The 17,561-nt window shown below is 39.3% G+C and overlaps 2 protein-coding genes across 4 annotated transcripts; both read right to left on the bottom strand.

Annotated features, from left to right (window-relative positions):
- Positions 1 to 1,970: 1,970 nt before the first annotated feature.
- On the bottom strand, positions 1,971 to 7,480 carry kdsr (3-ketodihydrosphingosine reductase). 2 transcript variants are annotated; one of them, XM_026148911.1, is made up of 10 exons: positions 6,935 to 7,480; positions 6,205 to 6,294; positions 5,892 to 5,948; positions 5,610 to 5,675; positions 5,441 to 5,536; positions 4,470 to 4,661; positions 3,829 to 3,912; positions 3,582 to 3,665; positions 3,367 to 3,468; positions 1,971 to 3,281 (listed from the first exon to the last, which is right to left on the bottom strand). In XM_026148911.1, exons 1-10 carry the CDS (start codon positions 7,121 to 7,123, stop codon positions 3,162 to 3,164), a joined length of 1,080 nt encoding a protein of 359 aa, XP_026004696.1. In that variant the 5' UTR covers positions 7,124 to 7,480; the 3' UTR covers positions 1,971 to 3,161. The 2 variants fall into 2 exon arrangements, with proteins under 2 accessions (XP_026004696.1, XP_026004697.1); XM_026148912.1 differs by lacking the exon at positions 6,935 to 7,480 and adding an exon at positions 6,532 to 6,913.
- Positions 7,481 to 7,687: 207 nt separating this feature from the next.
- vps4b (vacuolar protein sorting 4 homolog B) lies at positions 7,688 to 17,268 on the bottom strand. 2 transcript variants are annotated; one of them, XM_026148909.1, is made up of 13 exons: positions 17,106 to 17,268; positions 14,377 to 14,488; positions 14,010 to 14,110; positions 12,058 to 12,169; positions 11,611 to 11,758; positions 11,454 to 11,512; positions 11,147 to 11,266; positions 10,853 to 11,009; positions 10,553 to 10,701; positions 9,818 to 9,899; positions 9,516 to 9,735; positions 9,295 to 9,435; positions 7,688 to 9,195 (listed from the first exon to the last, which is right to left on the bottom strand). In XM_026148909.1, the coding sequence occupies exons 1-13, from the start codon at positions 17,124 to 17,126 to the stop codon at positions 9,094 to 9,096; spliced, it is 1,524 nt and encodes a 507-aa protein (XP_026004694.1). In that variant the 5' UTR covers positions 17,127 to 17,268; the 3' UTR covers positions 7,688 to 9,093. The 2 variants fall into 2 exon arrangements, with proteins under 2 accessions (XP_026004694.1, XP_026004695.1); XM_026148910.1 differs by lacking the exons at positions 14,010 to 14,110; positions 14,377 to 14,488; positions 17,106 to 17,268 and adding an exon at positions 13,062 to 13,356.
- Between the last annotated feature and the right edge of the window lie 293 nt (positions 17,269 to 17,561).

Here is a 17,561-nt window from a genome sequence, read left to right as displayed (position 1 = left end):
GACAGAAATCTTAAAAGATCACAGGGTTAGGGGCAGAGGACCACCCTGGCGAGGGATTGCTTTGATGTAGTCCAGCCACCCCCTTGTGGACACAGATTTAACCTTACAAGTGCAAAACTGATGCACCAGTCTACATTTTCCCTGTCTTCTTTAAACTTTTCTCATCTTTTTTTAAAGCATCTCCCCTATTTGTCATCTACTTATTCTCCCACAGGTCTAACGAAGCATCTAAAGTCCTGCACTCTGTAAACCCGAGAGCTGCTGCTGCTTTGGGAAGTTCCCTTATGAAAAAATTAAATGTCATCCTCTATCAAACAGAATACTTAACATCCTCAGTCCTACACAAACCCTGCACTGTCAAAACTTCTGAACCATGATCATGCTGAGATTTAATCATCCCCCCCCCCTTAAGGCAAGTTCAGTCAAAGAGGTCTAAAGCAATTTAAGAAGAGACAACGACACCCAGGAGTAAAAGGATTTAGGTTTTCTTCACAGGTATTTATTTAGTTTATCATGTAAGAAAATAAGACAAAGAAATGTTCCACTCCTCACATTTTCTTTCAATGGCACACAAGGTGAAGGTGTTAAGCTTTTTTGGCAGAAAGAGTATAAAGCAAAGAAAACAGAAAAAAGCGTGAAACCAAAGAGTGCAGTATGACTTTCATGTTCAAGACTTTTAAATCCATTGAGCATCCGATAATGACACCATTAAACGAGGGAAACTAGCGTGACTCTTACAGAACTTAAATCTTTACTGTATGTTTAAACATATTGTTAGCAGAGGCTTCATTTGCATAGCTTAAAGTTGTGTTAGTGAAAACAAAACTGCTTTTACATGAGCTACATGTTCTATCCATCAATGTGTTGCTACCTCAAGGTAAAAAAAAGAAAAAAGAAAAACCTTCTTAAAGCAATAAATGTACATTTATGGAAAGCTCTCAAGTGCGGGACAGTACGCCTTTAACCAATATCAAATGAGAACATCATCAAACATGAGTCATCCATTCTCAATTTCATGTCTTGGATTTCAGTAAGGCTTCTTTTGTCATAGAAACACTAGAAATTGACCAAACACACACACATACACACAAACCCAAACCCCCCCCCCCCCCCAAACAGTTGGCATTTCACACCAAATAAGTCACCAAAAAAAAAAAAAAAAAAAAAAAAAAAAAAAAAAAAATCACCCGGTAAACCAATCATCCACTAACGTATGAAGTCACATTGTTCTGCGGACGGGTCCACTCTCTCATAGCGTTCGCTTCATCAGTAGTCACGTCTTAAGGCTGTAGAATGGGCCGCATGCTGCTCTCCAGCTTTTATAAACTAACACTAAGATCAAAAGAGCAGCGACATCAAAATAAACCACAAATAAATGTGCTGCGATCTCAAGAAATTGTCTTAACACATTTTGGCATTCAAATATTGGTGTATTTAAAAAATAATGTTCCTATGTTCTGATTTGTATCGCTTTGTTATAAAGTACATTCTCTCCGACTGGACCAAAGGAAGACTTGCGAGAGTCAACATTGTATTTTCTTCTTCCTTTTGCATTCAAAACAATAAGAAAGTCAGATGGTAACTAAGACTTGACAGAAATCAGAAGGGAATCTATATTTTGTAATCTAGAGAGTTTTGAAGTCCCAGCAGTGCACGACAGCGTCAGTGCATGTAAAAAACAAAACAACAACAACAACAACAACAACAACAAAAAGAGCATCGTAGAGATGAGGGCTAACACTTCCACTCTTGTTCCTCCAAAAGTTTGGCCATTATATAAGATGACTCACCAGCGCCCTCACTAGATGTACAGAGACACAACCCGAACCAGCGAGTCCCGCCCATCTCTGAGTTACACCAACCTGACAGATTATGCATCTTCACTGGGGATGGCTGAGAATGTGCACTGACACAAAAAACTGCAAGTAAAAAATGATACGCTTCATGCTTCCTTTAGCAACTTATTAGTGTTTTTTTTTTTTGTTTTTTTTAAATTAAACTGACAAGTGCATGAGTGAAACTTAAATTTATGTGCTGGTTTATTTGTTTGTGTATCCCCTCCCACTCTAATCTTACGACTTCATGGCTTCAACCCATAGTACCTGCTTTACTTTCTTCACTTAGCTGGAATGACGAGGAAAACGTTTTTGCTGTCTTTATTCCCGAGACAAAAACTTCGAATGGCTTTACTCTTTCCGGAGGTGGTCGGCTCAGTCACAGCAAACACACTTGCACATCCCACGGTTTTCAGCGACAACGCTGCATGTAACGTTTTGGAATAGTATCACTATTATTAATAATAATGATAATATGTGGAGATTATTTTATGAAATATAGATTTAAAAAAATTAAAGACAAACATAAGCTCTCTCCTGCCCTTTGATATCATGGAAGAGTACTGTCGTATAATGTATGACCTCAGTTCACACACAAACACAAACAAAAATATCCCGCAGCATAAACAAAACACTGTGAGTCACGACCGCTTTTAAACACAGAGGTTATTCAGTCAAAAAAGAGCGAGAGAGAGGAAAAAAAAAGGGAAGGATCTTTGCCGGCAAAGACCTGAAGTATGGAAAAGGTGGGAAAGAAAGGGCTTATATAGTGAAAACTGTAAAAACTCTCTAAAAGATGGAAATCTCTGATACATGCGGCACAACATGACGAAAAAGAGAGTAACAACTATTCTGTTTTCGCTACAGCCTCTGGTGGGGAAAAAAAATAAAAAATTCCGGCCATATTTGGCACAACCGGTTAGACGGGCTGTTGCTTTTCTTCTCTGTGGGAACCAAAAAAAAAAAAAACTGAAGAAGGGAAGCCTAGATACTGGAAATCAGGATGTGGGATTTTTAGTCACCCCTCTTTCCTCTAAAGTAAGGCTGCTTCCAAAAGAAGCAGGTGGACACATTAAACTGAAGTCACCAGGGGAAAAAAATACATCTAAATGGCTATCAAGTCTGTGGAGTAGACACGTAAACATCTGCCACTTTCTTCCATTCCATCTGCTAAAGTTGACATCAGAAATGCTGACATGGCCTTTTGTTTTTTAACCCCACCCCCACCTACGGTTGTGCACTCGTACAGCTGGAGGAAGGGACTGGCTGGGAGGGCAGTGGGTAGAGGGTTGGGGGCATCGGGGTGAGGTGAAGGTAAGGCTGCTGTTACTCCCTCTTATTGGCCGCTTTTGACTGCTCCCTTTGAATCATGCAGCGGCGCACGATGCTGTCAAAGCTCCCCAGGTAAAAAAGTGCGATGGTCCGAAACAATCCCATGGTGACGATCTGTGCGGGAATTTCAAAATAAAAGGTTAGGCTTAAATTTGCAGATCTGCTGAGGAGCAATTTCCTATCATGTACAGGGCTGTACCTGCTGGAGACCCTCTGTGATGGAGGTGACGGGTGACATTCCACAGGTGAGCGCTGATAGCATGTAACCATCTGGACCAACAGAGCTGTTGAAGTTCCCCTGCTGTGAGATGAACGAAAAACAAGCAGATACATTTGCCAAAGGAAAAACAAACAAAATACAGAGCACACATCTCATTTTTCAACTGGGCGCTGAATGTGAGCCGAGCTTCTTACCACTGCGTCCCGGACAATGATTTTGGCCACTTGGTCTGGTTGACAAACTCCAGAGGTTTCAGAGATTAACTTGGTCTCCAGAGGCTGGGAGAGGAAAGCGGAGAAAGAGAGAGAGGGGTGGGGGTAAGACCGCAAGCATTTAAGCAGCAGTCTAAAATGTGAAAATAAAGGGAAAACACCTCCAAGAAAATTTACATAAAGAAACAGGAAGTAAGAAAAGTAAGTATTTCTCTGTACTGTTGCATACCTTTGTCTTGTTCTCCTCAGCCAGTCCTGGAGTGTCAGTGTCAGGGGGGTATGCCACAGTCACGTAGATATTGTAGGGCTTTATCTGCAGAAGGAAAACAGAGCAATAACTGCCTTAGCAATTCCACTACTGAGACCATGACAACTAACTACATACGTTAACATTTCAACAGCTCTTTGACAAGCAATAAAAGTTAGCCTGAATGCTACCTATATGTAGAAAAAGTATAATCATTACAGCACTGACTCTAGTGAAATGTCCCTTATCATCATCTTCACTCAAGCTGCAGACACACTGCAAGTGTGTGAATGTGTGTGTGAATGGGTGGATGACTGGTTGTGTAAAGCGCTTTGGGGTCCTTAGGGACTAGTAAAAGCGCTATACAAATACAGGCTTGTTGCATATGAAGGCTGGGTGCTTGTGGACACTCCAGGCTCTGGCTGCTTAGATGAACCTCTAATGCATTTACTCTCAGATCAAATGTCATTCTCTTTGGTAGTTACTTCAGTTGAAGGAAATTGAGAAAAGTTTATCTTCAGTCCTGCCTACTTCTGGTCGTGCAATGTCATTCATATTCTATGCTAAGGAATGCTAAGAATTGCTTCAAGCGTGTTTGTAGGCAATTTTTGCAAAACACATACCTCCATCTGCAGCGACTCTGCAAGGCCTCGCAGGGCAAACTTAGATGGGGAGTAGGCAGTGTAACCAAACAGACCAATCTGGCCCGCCTGGGAGGAAACGAACATGATGCGGCCCATTCTTCGCTCCTTCATGGTGGTTATGACAGCTCGTGTTGGGTAAACGCTGCCCAGGTAGTTCACTTCCATCAATTTCTGGAAACGAAGGCTACATTAATACTACATTAAACTATAACCAGTGTCCATGGTACATTACATAATTGTAGGCAGCTTCAGTCACTTTAAAACCTGAGCAGTTCAAAGTCTCTTGATTCACAGCAGGCCAAAGGCCATAAATTTAGCCACTTCTTCAGAAATTCTGACAGTAATGTGATTTCTTACCAAGTCACAAATCAAACCTTTTCTAATAAGAACATAATGTATGACACTCATTTCAAAAGACCCAATTCCTGCTTTGGTGCACATGTATTATGTCGACAGCCAATAATTTTAAGTAATTTTAAAGAAATTAATGCTCTCGATCAAACCTATTAAATTCGCGGCAGGTTTTTCCATTCATATAAGAAGGAATTGTGAAGCTTCCCAAAGAATATAATGGCCTTCCCCCTCAGGTTATAAAAATCTATTTAATCATTTATTTATGGAGGATTTAATTTGCTCATTCATAAAATACATTTATGATTAGCAAATGCCCAGAAGTAATGGAAAAATACACTGAACAGTCCACATGTGTTTCACCTAACCAAAAGCCTATTATAATCAAGGAAAAACTGATTCTCATGTGTGATTCAATTTGGAAAAAACAAAACAAAACAAAAAACACACCCCTGCAACACAGCTTTATTATTCTGATCTTTCACCCGGTTGTAATTATCAGCAATGAATAACTGTATACTTCTAAACAGTTTTTAGCACTACTATGAGAAGCTTAAAGTCCTTGGAACTTAAAGAATCCAATGACTGCAGGTACTTACTTTAAAACGATCTACCTCCACTTCCTCAAACTTTCCAGAAACTGAAGTTCCAGCGCAGTTCACAAGCATATCAACGGGACCTAGCTTTTCTTGAGCCTGCACGACAGGAAAAAGTCACTGCTGTACTTCTTAATTATTAAAGCTATGTTCCATTAGAGGGTAACACTACCTGTTTTATCACGTTTTCCACTTGACTGTAATCACTGGAAACATCAACTGAGATGCAGAGCACCACCTAAATAAGGAAACCAAGATTTTAATAATGCAAAATGCAATCACTTTTCACAGCCTACATATGCGGCGTTTTTAATGATTTATCTTTACTTTAATCATTTCTCTAAGCCTACACATCTGGAAAATGTGTGCAGGAAAGATTATGCATGTAGAATATACTTTTAATGAGTTCTTTAATAAAAGGCATCTTTTATTGAAATACATACTGAACCCATACCTGCTTGTCATTGATGGCAAATTTCTCCACTTCCTTCTTTGCCTGAAGCAACTTCTCCTACAGGAAAAAAAAATGCATGTTTACTGTTATACACACAAAAGCTTGCAAATATCATTATGAATGTCATGAACTCCACAACTAAATGAAAACATGTAATAATGCGGGTCAACTCACGTGCACTTTTGCACGTGAGTGACATGGAACAAGTTCACCTTTAGAGTTTGACTGTGTGACATCAGATGCGCTCAGACAACAAACAGCCTGTTGACGAGGCTACACTCCAAGGTAGGATCTGCTAAATGTTTGTGCTTACCTCGTCTCGCGCCACCAAAGTGATGAACGCTCCTTGCTTATAGCACTCAATAGCAATGCATTTCCCAATCCCACTGGAGCCTCCTGTCACCTAAATCAAAGTTCAAACAAAAGGGTAAATGATAATGCAACTCAGACTGGGGCACAGGTTAACCTGGAAATGTTAATTATGTTTCTCAAAAGGTAATGCAGCTTTAATAAAGTTAATCGTTTAAAAAGTCATTTTTCCTACTGTTTTAGCATTATTGCATAATAAAATTATCCTAACCCCACAATGTTGTCTCTGAGAGTTTACTAGGTACATCAAGGTAAAGCAAACAATATTTACCTTTAGTGGCCTGCCTGCGAAGTTTATCATTAACCAAGCTGAATTACCTGAAGTTAGTGGTTACTGCACTGGTTTTATTTCAGTGGATTATACTTTATCCAAGTATAAAACAGGTTGTGAAGTAAGATTGAAGCATTAATTAAAGCAATATTCCTTAGCTCATATGTGGGCGTGTCACGACAGACACCTGACTTTCGCAATAAACTCAGCTACTATTAAAATAAACGATGAAAAAGAAAAAAGAAAGTTACGACTTCTTGTTGTCCTTAGGCTAAGTGCGAATACGCCACCTAACGTAAATATAAAGCTATGGCTAACCTTAAACTCAGCTAGGCTAACTTAAAACTGCAGTTATGAGTAGCCGTTAGCGACCGTTACCAGCCAGCTAAACCGTAACACTTACCACGACGTGGGCCCCGTTCAATTTCAGAGGCTTGGGACTAATGAGGGGCGATATCATATATAACAGCAACACAAAAGCAACGATGAAGGCAGCGACAACAAGCAGCATGATGAACGGAAGAAGGAGCCACCAGGAATTGATAAAAAGCCAATCTGTTATCGCTGAGCTGAACCCTTCTTCAGAGGACATGGGTGAAATCTGGCAATCGTTAGCTTGTTTGCTAACTAGCAGGCCAGCTTCTGGGGGTCCGATAAGAGAGCTACGAGGTAGGCGGCGGTGCTGAAAGAGGGGGGCGGCGAAATGCAAACCCCGGAGGAGTTTTTTTTTTCCCCCCAGAGCTCGGTAGCAGGTCACAGACGTGTAACAACCAGGTTAGAGTGCAGCGGTGAATCTCGGCTCCCCCGTGACAAAGCGCAGTCTACATGAACCAAAACAAATCGAAGTGTTAGCGGACGCCGAACTGTGCTACGTGGTACTTGTAGTTCTAAAGCATGCACTTGCTCTCTGGAACCTGCAACGTTGGCTCATCGGGCTTGAACAGCAATTCCCATAATGCAACGCACCACCACTTTTATTCGTAGTATCCGTTTGAGCAATAGCTACACACCCAAATGAACTTGCAGTTTTTTTGACACACGCAGCTTTACATTCATCAGGTAGGCTGACTCTGTGACTTTTTTAAAACTACATTTCTACCTTAAATTACTGGCAACAGCACAGTTGATTCATTACAGGGAAAAAGTAAACAGCTTCTCTTTGTTGCTTTACCTTTTATTTACACTGTGGAAATGAAAAACAGAAAATCATATGCACTGATAACCTCTTCACAAAGAAAAGGCTTGAGAGTTGGCTATATATATATTTATACATTTACAGTAAAATGAAGATATTCCCCATCAAAAGACAGTTTGCAGGGAAACAGACTAAGGTTGTATATTGTCTCTAAAAGAACTTACACGAAATGTACAAGTAATATACATTTCTTAGTTGTAGTGACAATTCACTTGATACATTAGCAGTAGGACTAAGAAATTTAGAAATAAACCAATAGAAATAACCATTCAGTTGGAACAAAAAAGGCCCTTGCAACTTTTGTAGAAGGCACACGGTGCACACTGCCATTTATGGCTATTTAAAGTTCATGGTTGGAAATGCATTCTATGTTGTCAAGTACACAAGATTTCTCCATCTGAGCCATCAGTGTTAGGCTTCAACATTTCACGTGGCTTATTAGCTGTGAGGTGCTAAAGCTGTCATAATATAAGGCTTAATTTTTCGGTTGCTATTACAGATAATTAGTGAATCCTGTGGACAGAAATACAAAATATGTACAACAGGTATTAAAAAAAAACAAACTAAACAAACAAAAAAACCAAACAAAAGAAACAAGCTGTGAGACAAAGCAATTCAAAGCTAACAAGTTCTTGATAAATGAAAGTAATGCTGGTCTGGCACCAATAGTGATCCACCCTAAAAGCCATGTTTATTTCAAATGAATAAACACAATCATAATTTGTATTGAAAGTGGATAAACAATCCAAAACTGTCACAGAGGCTAATGAACTGCTCGTCCTGAGTATCTTTTTCTCTAAACTGTATCCACCACTGGGAGCCAATGACACCAACAATGCCACAAAATATTCTTTGAACTCATACATATGTTCCTCAAAGTACCACATAGTCTATAAAATGCTTGTTTCTTATTTAAAAAATAGAGACTAAGTCCTTTTCTTCTGAGGTGTACAAGAGAAAGTCTTTCCGTAAAATACATGATTTTGTTTTCAATCTTACTTAGAATAACTGCAGTTAGTTTCTCTAATTTGCATGAGTATTTTGCTCATCGAAAACTTTAATGAACAAGTTAAATTATCTTCCAGAGTTGTGTTGATTCTTTAGTTAAGTCAGATGTAGGTGGGAAATCTTTAATCTTCTTTGGAAAATAGTGACTAACAAATAAAACCGAGTCTTGCACCCTTAGTGTGGTTATCAGACTGGCAAAACAATATAGTAATCTCACCCAGTTGACTAACCCTCGCGGTCATGTGAATGGTTAGGATGAGAAGGAAAGAGTGAGGAGGGGGAAAGGGACAAGAACAGTAAAGACACACAATTACAATTCCTTTGCTTTGGTTTCGCTTGGTTTGGCTCAATCACCCAACCTAGCCTTCCTGTCCAAAGTCCTCTGTGAACTTTTTCAGTTTCTCCAGGTCTTGTTCGTTAACTGTTGGCTTTGTGTTGGACTGAGACCTCAACATATCAGCCTGAAAACAGGGTGGGGAAAAAGGAAAAGAAAAAATAAAGATTTGAACATGTTCCAATGCGGAAATGGGTGGAAAAATTTAGGGTTTTCATATTCCTACCATGGATACCACAGGTTCCAACAGCTTCTCCCCAGGGACTTCCATCCATGTCATTTCAATTGCGTTTGGATCACCCGGTGAGCAAGGAGTCAGGAGGTCATCTATAGTAACTTTGGGGTCATCTCTTGATGGACCTCGTACCTTATTCAAATTAAATATTTAATTACAACATTCACAGCATACTACAGTTTAGAATTAAACAGACATTTTGAAAGGCATACCCGTTTGAAGTGGGTTGCTGACTGGACCTTTCGAACAGGCTGCATTAGAGCATCTCTGACAATAATGCTGATATCTGCTCCTGAGTATCCGTCTGTCTTCTTGCCCAGAGTGTTAAAGTCAGATTCGTTGAGACTGTTGGGAGTGGAGCCCAGATGGAGCTTGAACATGAAGGCGCGGGCGTGCTCTTCAGGCAGTGGGATATAGATTCTCTTCTCAAATCTGTGATGGTTTTATTTGACCTCAGTGAGCACACAGGCGAATGACAGCAGAACAGCAACTATAAATGACTAATAATGATTACCTCCTTCTGATGGCTGAGTCTAGAGTCCACGGAATGTTTGTTGCGCCGAGAACCAGGATGCCTTCATTGTCATTTCCAACTCCTGTACAAAAACACAATCAGTGCAAATTAAATATGAGCTTCTCTTACTGTCAAACACCTCCTACTAAAAATCTGCAATCACATAAGATTTCTATTACAGGCCAGCCAAAGAGCAAAGAAGTGGATGTTTAGATACCTCATAGGTTAGAGACATAACATCTGTGCAGCTGGATCAAATTAGCTGGAGTTTAAGTCCAGATTCAGAGCAGATTATGGAAAATTTGTACTAAATGACTTCTAAATTAGACCAGATTGAATTACACTGTTCATATTTCTGTGAACACGCTTTATGCAGCCATCCAGGATTAAATGGGAACTCTAATATTTCTTAGTAATTACTCTTACCTAAAAGGTAACTTAGCTTTATTATTTATTTTAAGCTATAAAAGAGGGATGTATGGGGTATGATTTTATTTCATTTTTAAGTTCAGTGTTCAGTAACCTAAATATTTTGAATGCTTATAAGTACCTTATAGTCATATAACAACAATTTACATACATTTGGTTATCCCATCATGGTGTCAGTAAAATTTTAAAATACAGAAAGATACTGAAATAGAAAAGTCACTTTATGGCACAAATATTTCATTACTGAAAAAAAAATCCCACATTCATTTCTCTTATTATTTATACATAATTAGTAATCACCCTTACCTTGCATCTGAACCAGAAACTCTGTCTTAATACGGCGAGCAGCTTCACTCTCATTCTCACTTCTGGACCCGCACAGCGAGTCAATCTCATCAATAAAGATGATAGAAGGTTTATGCTCTCTTGCGAGGCTGAAAAGGTTTTTCACCAACCTGGGAAGCAAAAGGAAAGCTTTTAAGGAAATGAAATGGCAGCCAGAGCTGGCTGCAGGATAGTTTTGAATATTATATTCCAATATTGCACATTATATGTTAGAAAGTAAAATCATATGGTTAATTTGTGCTTCTGTGAATTGCTGCTCACTTTTCACTTTCTCCCAGCCACTTTGAGACGAGGTCCGATGAGGAGATTGAGAAGAAGGTTGAGTTGTTTGCCTCTGTGGCGACTGCTTTAGCCAGGTAAGACTTTCCAGTACCTGGAGGGCCAAAGAGCAAGATGCCCCTCCATGGAGTTCGCTTTCCTGTCAGTCAAGCAAAGAGGTAATTTAATCTAAATTAGTATGACCACAACATCACTTACTACACTCTGACACACAACTATTTCTTCTATCATTTAAGAACCACACAGTGAAGTGGGTTCTTATTCACAGAGATTTACCTGTGAAAAGGTGCGGGAATTTGATTGGAAGTATAACGGCTTCTTTCAGCGCCTCCTTGGCTCCTTCTAAACCAGCAACATCATTCCATTTAACATTTGGTTTCTCCATAACAATTGCACCTGGGAAAAGATAAACAGTACATTACTGACAAGCCTTATATTTAAACTAATAAACATGCAAAAATATACATACTATACAGAGTGGTTTAACATAGAAGCACGCAACACCAGAAGGTTGAAGCCATCAGGTTTCAGTGGTCTTTATATTGATTTATATTAATATAAAGATTTAAGAAATGTTACAAACCTGAGAGTTGATTTTGGAACTTCTTTTTCTCTGGATCATCACCCTCGTCACTTTCATTTCTGGAGACAAAAACATATTTTATCTTGATTTTCCAATCATATGACATTAACAGCATCACATGAGCTGATTTGCTCTACTGCCCCGCCCAGTAACACACCCTTTGTCATCAGATTGCGACTCTTTGACAGGCTTAGCAGGGGCCTTATCTTTCTTCTTGAGATACTCTTTCAGCTTTTCTGCTCTGTCCAAGTATTCTGCACATTTTGCCCGGATGCTCTGTTTTGCTTTGTCACCCTGGGCTTCATCTGTCAGAAATCAGCACACACACAATATACATTACAAAACAAAACAAAAACAAACCAACAAAAATTATTGTACAACCTTTTTGCTTTAAAACGAAACCCTTCTTTTAGTACTTTTAAAATTATACAACTATTATCATTATTCTTACTATCAAAGTGTACAAAACGGCCCACGGTTTTTTTAAGTCACATGAAGTCATCTGTCATCTGACCCACAAAAACATACAGGTATCAATGACTATTATCAAACTATGATTTCTGTCATTATCACACATGTGCCATTGTGCTGTCTCATGCCTCACATTTCACCACATGAAGGAAGTACTGAACAGCAGCCTGGTATAGGCGTAAAGCCTCCTCGTAGTTCTGGGCTTTATCCTCCTGAGCCGCCTTGCTGGCAAGATCGATGGCTTTCTAAAATAACAAAGGACAATGTCAGTTCAGTTGAAACTCGCGGCTGTTCAAAAGAATAAAGAACAGACAACCTACAAGTCATGTCTTTGGATTATGAGACACATATAGATAATCAAAATAAACATCAAGACAAGAAAAGGACAAGTACCAGCACATAAAGTTGGAACTTTAACTGAGTAAGGAAATAATGATAATAATATTAAAACAATCTACTAAATGTCCCCTAAAGCTCACGTTAGTAAAATATAAAGTGGTCGTAATCTACTGTAAAGCTTCACCTGTGCAGTGAGGTGACACCGCGCGCACACACAAACACACAGTCAACGCTTTCTTTCACTTCCTTTTTGTGAGTTTATCTATAAAGAGCAACTTCAGCAGAATTTACATGTTCAGAGAACAACCCAGAATACCCCATTTTGCTCTTTAAATTTGATATCTTTTCTGAAGCCATTTAAAAGTAGCTAGCAGCGTTAAGCTGATTAGGTATCTTGTAGTCCAGTTGTTAGCAACTCAGTAATATTATGAGGCTTCCGGCACAATTCAGCTGAAAAAAACAAAACAGAAACGAAAAAACCCCCAAACTGAATCTTTGTAATACACATGGACCATAGTATCAGGTTTGAGTGGTCAGTATCTTACTTACTACAACACTGGCGTCTTGTGGGATAAGCTAGCCAAGTATGCTAATTAGCAGCTAATGTTACTAATGTTGTGTTTTTTAACACCGATGGAAAGGTTGAAACCAAGCGCAAACCTTAAAAACTAGCCCCGAAGTGTTTCTTACTAGCACCTAGTACACTGTAGCCAATTTATTTCAACGTTTAAACAACTTTTATGGCGTTTTTTTTAAAGCTATTTTTTAGCCTCCTCTAGGGTTGGTCCCCCAACTTACCTGTAAATTGTTGTTGGCAGCCATAACGGCGGATCACTTGCCCAGTAATCAAAGCGAACGTAACACCACGCGAGTAAACTATTTTTTAAACACTCTACTTAAGAAATCAGCTACACGCGTAGACTGTAAACACGCAAACGAGGTTTCAAGCTGACTTCTTTTGGTGTTTTCGTATCTCTGAACGCTCCCTTCTCAGAGCCGAGGAAGATACTTCCGCATTGAAAAGTCGATACTCGCGTGCACGAAATGTAATGACGTCAAGACGTAGCCTCGACACAGTCATCGTAAACACAGGTCATAGATGCAGTTCAGTAACTGTCACCATTCAATGCTGCCCTTTTTTTCTAAAACAAAAAACTGCGCTTGTCCTAACTATTTCAGCCCCGTAATTCTCTTCATTATGGTCACTCCCAATGAAAATCTTAACATTTTCAGCTCAGCCTCCTGCCTTTTTGTCGATGACAACACTTCCAAACATACATCATAGCAGTTTTTATATTTTTCTGTAAACCTTCTCTGTTGCTGTTATTGCTATCCTTGTCTTACAAATCACTCTAATCTCCACCCTCTTCACCCTGCCTGCACTCTCTTTTTCACCTCTCTTGAGCACTGTTTGTTGCTTTGAATGGCTGACCCAAGGTATTTGACTCTTCCTGACTTAACTTACTCCACTCCTTGTATTTTAAGACCTATAAAGTGAAGACTGGGTATGGATGAACTTTTTCATGCCTCTATAAATTTTGTGTTGCTGTCATGTGGTGTGTGTGTGTGTGTGTGTGGTTTGTCCTCTTTATATTATTATTATTATTATTATTTTTAGTTTACAACAAATAAATGTCCCTTGAAGTTTTGAAATGATAGGCAGGACTCTCACACTGCCCCACCCCACTAATTTTTTCATGATCCATTTGTACAGGGAATATTTTGTACTGTCATATCTGTAATGACCTCTTTATTCACTAGGTACTCCTGTAGTTCTTCCGCTCTGTCCAAGTACTGTTTACATTTATCTCTTATCTTCTGGTTGCCATCTTTACCTTGAGGTTCACCTGAAAGAAGAAAACAACAATGAAACAATGGTTTCAGCAAACACACAAAGATTTTCTCATCACACATCACAACTAAAAAATGTGTTGGCCTAAAACTATGTAGCTGTTTATGTTTCAGCCAAATTCAGCCAAGAGTTGAGTGTATTCCTTCACTGATGTCCAATAGTGCAGCCACCTTCAGAGTGAAGGGACGGCGTATACTGTAATATTTCAGATAACAGTAGGGTGATATTAGCTGCGTGATATTAGTCACAATGGTGACGCACGTTTCAGAATGTGGAGAAAGTACTTGACAGCATGTTGGTAAGAGCGGATGGCCTCCTCATAGTTTCCAGCCTCGTCCTCCTCTGAGGCCTTCTGTGCTACGGCAATAGCTTTCTGAAACGACAGGACATGGATCAATAGTTCAGACCTTGTGTTTCTATTACATCCACCAGCATAGTTCATTCATGAACCTTAACAGGTCATAACACCAAAGTGTTCTATGAAGTATCCTGATGTTTCACTATCTGAAGTCAGAAACATGGATTATGAAGGAACACTAACAATAATAAAAACATTGAGGCTTTGAGCTAGTGCATAAATTGGGCCGTTCCAAAGCTGAGTAAAGGGAAAGGAAAATATAATTAAATTCTGATACTTTTAAATGTGAAAATCCAAAAAAGTTCATGGCTTTTAAAGATGACCTACCTGTATTTACCCATCTTATAATAAATTTGGTAATCAATATGCATGCACCATTTATGAAGTAATGAACCATCAGGTTCACACTGCAGATAGACACCCTGAGAGCTCCCTTCATAACCTTGGTCTGAATTTTCTATTGGAATGAACTTCCATGCATTATTATCATTCTGTAGCTGGAAATGTTTCTTGAATTTATAGAAGTGTTTTCAATTTTGTGTTTCCTGTTCAAAACTGCCAGTGAAAATCAGTCAAGACTGTTGCTGTTATCTGCCAATCTCTAAAAGAAACCTCATAAATGAAATGTGACTGTACTGTCTTTCATCTGTGTGAACAGACTGAACCTTACAATGTAAAACTATGTGGAAAATTAGCAGAGGCTATTGTGTGCCATCCACCTCTAGCTACCCATTCGTGTATTATGAAAAGCAATATACACTCAATGGACACTTTATTAAGTACACATTGCTAGTAAAGGGTTGGACCTCCTTTTGCCTCCATAGCTGTTCTTATTCTTCATGGCACGGATTCAACAAGGTGCTGGAAACATTCCTCTGAGACTTTGGTTCATAATAACGGGATTGTGTTACACAGTTACTGCAGATTTGTCAGCTGTACATTTATGATTCAAATTGGCCATTCCACCCTACACTAAAGGTGCACTACTGGATTAAGGTCTGGTGACTGTGCAGGCCATTTAAGTACAGAGAAGTCATTGTCATGTTCAAGAAACCAGTCTGAAACGATCTGAGCTTTGTGACAAAGTGCATTATTCTGTGGACATAAAGGGATCGACATGGTCAGCAGCAATGCTGGAGCTTAAATGATGCTCAGTTGATACAAAGTGTTGTAGAAACATATCACACACCAATATATCACCATTACCAGCTAGAACTGTTGATACAAGGAAGGACAGATCCATACTTTAATTTTATTTATACCAAATTCTGACCCTACCACCTGAATGGCAGAGAATACGGATACTCAGACTGGGAAACATTTTTCCAATCTTCTTTTGTCCAGTTATGGTGAACACATGAGAATTAGAATCAGTTTCCCTGTTCTTAGCTGACAGGGGTCGAACCTGATGTTGTCTACTGCTGGTGTAGCCCATTTGCTTCAAGGTTAGACATGTCAGAGAGGCTCTTCTGCGTACCTTGGCTGTAACAAATGCTTATTTGGATTACTGTTGCTGTCCTATCTATGAAAAGCAGTCTGGCCATCAACAAGGTGTTTTTTCCCCTGTGTGGTAAATCCCACTAAATACTCTGACCAACGAGTCTGCCTCCAACATCTACGCCGTGTTCAGAGTTGCGTAAATCACATTTCTTCCTTATTCTGATGCCCAGTTTGAACATTGCTGTGTCAAAAAGTGATATCAGATGCTTTTATGTGCTATACATTTTCTTTTATGGTTAACTAGACTGCAGTTAACAAGATTTATCAGGTGGTTATATATAAAACAAAGAAATGACCTGTTTTGTAAGTATCTTTATGGGTCTGCTTTATTGTACATATGTTATCATATATTTTAAAATAGCACTGACTAAAAGAGTCTTTACAGAACCATTATATTTTTTGTCATCTCTGCTGCCCTCTTCAGCAGCTCACTCTTAAACATGACTTTTTAGTGTCAGTGAGACTATTTATAAAAGATATATAAAAGTCTCTTTGCCAATAAACTGATTGCAGCTTCTACCTCTTGACAGAAATGTTGGTTGTGGCTCAGAATGACTTCACGAGAGACAGATTTGACATTTGTTCCACAGATTATAAACCAACACGTCATTTACGACCGTTTTAATACAGGCTATCATTTTTTTTTTTTGCACAACACTGCCCCTAAATGCACTGGGTTGCTGCCGTGTGACTGGCTGATACGAGCAATTGAGCAGATTTATCTAATGAAGTGGTCGGTGAGGGTATTTACTGCCGTCATCAGATTTAACAAACAGTAGAAAAATACATTATTAAAACTAGTTAGTTCACTGATTATAATTAACCCTGACTAAAACACCTCGTTACTTCTTTCACGAACTGCCTCTGAATCTGCCGCGCTCATGTCAACCCTATTTTGCGGGCAGTGATGCAGTTAGCTCTGGAAGTGACCTAATGAGGCACACAAATAGAGAACTTAGAAAACAAAGCACGGATCAAAAAGTATCAACAAAGTCAACCGTGTCAAAACGAAACCTGCAAAACTGCAAACATGAAACACCCTCTGTGATTTCCCTCCAGTATGAGAAGAAGTTGCAAACACGTAAGAAACACGACGTTTTCCAGCCTTAAAGTTGTTGTTTTTTTAACCTACCTGCAGATTTGTTGGCTCCATGAGGAGTCCCGTACGAATTAAAGAAGCACAACAGATTCAACACCCGAAACTCTGTTTCGTTTACTCGACAATGCCAGAAGTTCCTGTTTGCTTGTCACCGCCTTAGCATTGTAGCCTTGCCAGTCAGCCAGTCAGAAAGAATGAGAACGATGCGGGACACCCGTCCTGTCACTGAGTCACTGTACTTAATTGTTGTTGTGCTGGTTAAAGTCAATACGTGTTGCTGAATCACTGAATCATTGTCCAGCAGCATGAAAAAGCTGGTTCGGAATTTTATTGTCTGCTTTCACTGAAAAAAAATTTAGGGGTGGCGTCACACATATAAGAAAGTAAATAAAAGTCAGATAGAGAGAGTTTTAGATGCAACTCGGTTGCAGTAGTTAAAAAAAGGCACATAAATCTGGACGTTCGCATGTGCGAATACGCACTAAAATC

Source organism: Astatotilapia calliptera, chromosome 18 (genome assembly GCF_900246225.1).
Source record: "Astatotilapia calliptera chromosome 18, fAstCal1.2, whole genome shotgun sequence".
NCBI classification, from domain to species: Eukaryota; Metazoa; Chordata; class Actinopteri; order Cichliformes; family Cichlidae; genus Astatotilapia; species Astatotilapia calliptera.
This window is presented reverse-complemented; position numbering and strand designations above follow the sequence as displayed.

Excerpts from the sequence above, each read along its gene's own strand:
- vps4b (XM_026148909.1), bottom strand. The coding sequence starts at position 17,126 with ATGGAGCCAACAAATCTGCAG. Across the intron at positions 12,170-14,009 it reads AGTACCTAGTGAATAAAGAG|AAAGCCATCGATCTTGCCAG; the intron begins GTCATTACAGAT and ends TTGTTATTTTAG. Across the intron at positions 9,196-9,294 it reads TGGAACCTGTGGTATCCATG|GCTGATATGTTGAGGTCTCA; the intron begins GTAGGAATATGA and ends CCCTGTTTTCAG.
- kdsr (XM_026148911.1), bottom strand. The coding sequence starts at position 7,123 with ATGTCCTCTGAAGAAGGGTTCAGCTCAGCGATAACAGATTGGCTTTTT. Across the intron at positions 5,949-6,204 it reads CTTTGGTGGCGCGAGACGAG|GAGAAGTTGCTTCAGGCAAA; the intron begins GTAAGCACAAAC and ends TTTTTCCTGTAG. Across the intron at positions 5,676-5,891 it reads TTGCCATCAATGACAAGCAG|GTGGTGCTCTGCATCTCAGT; the intron begins GTATGGGTTCAG and ends TTCCTTATTTAG.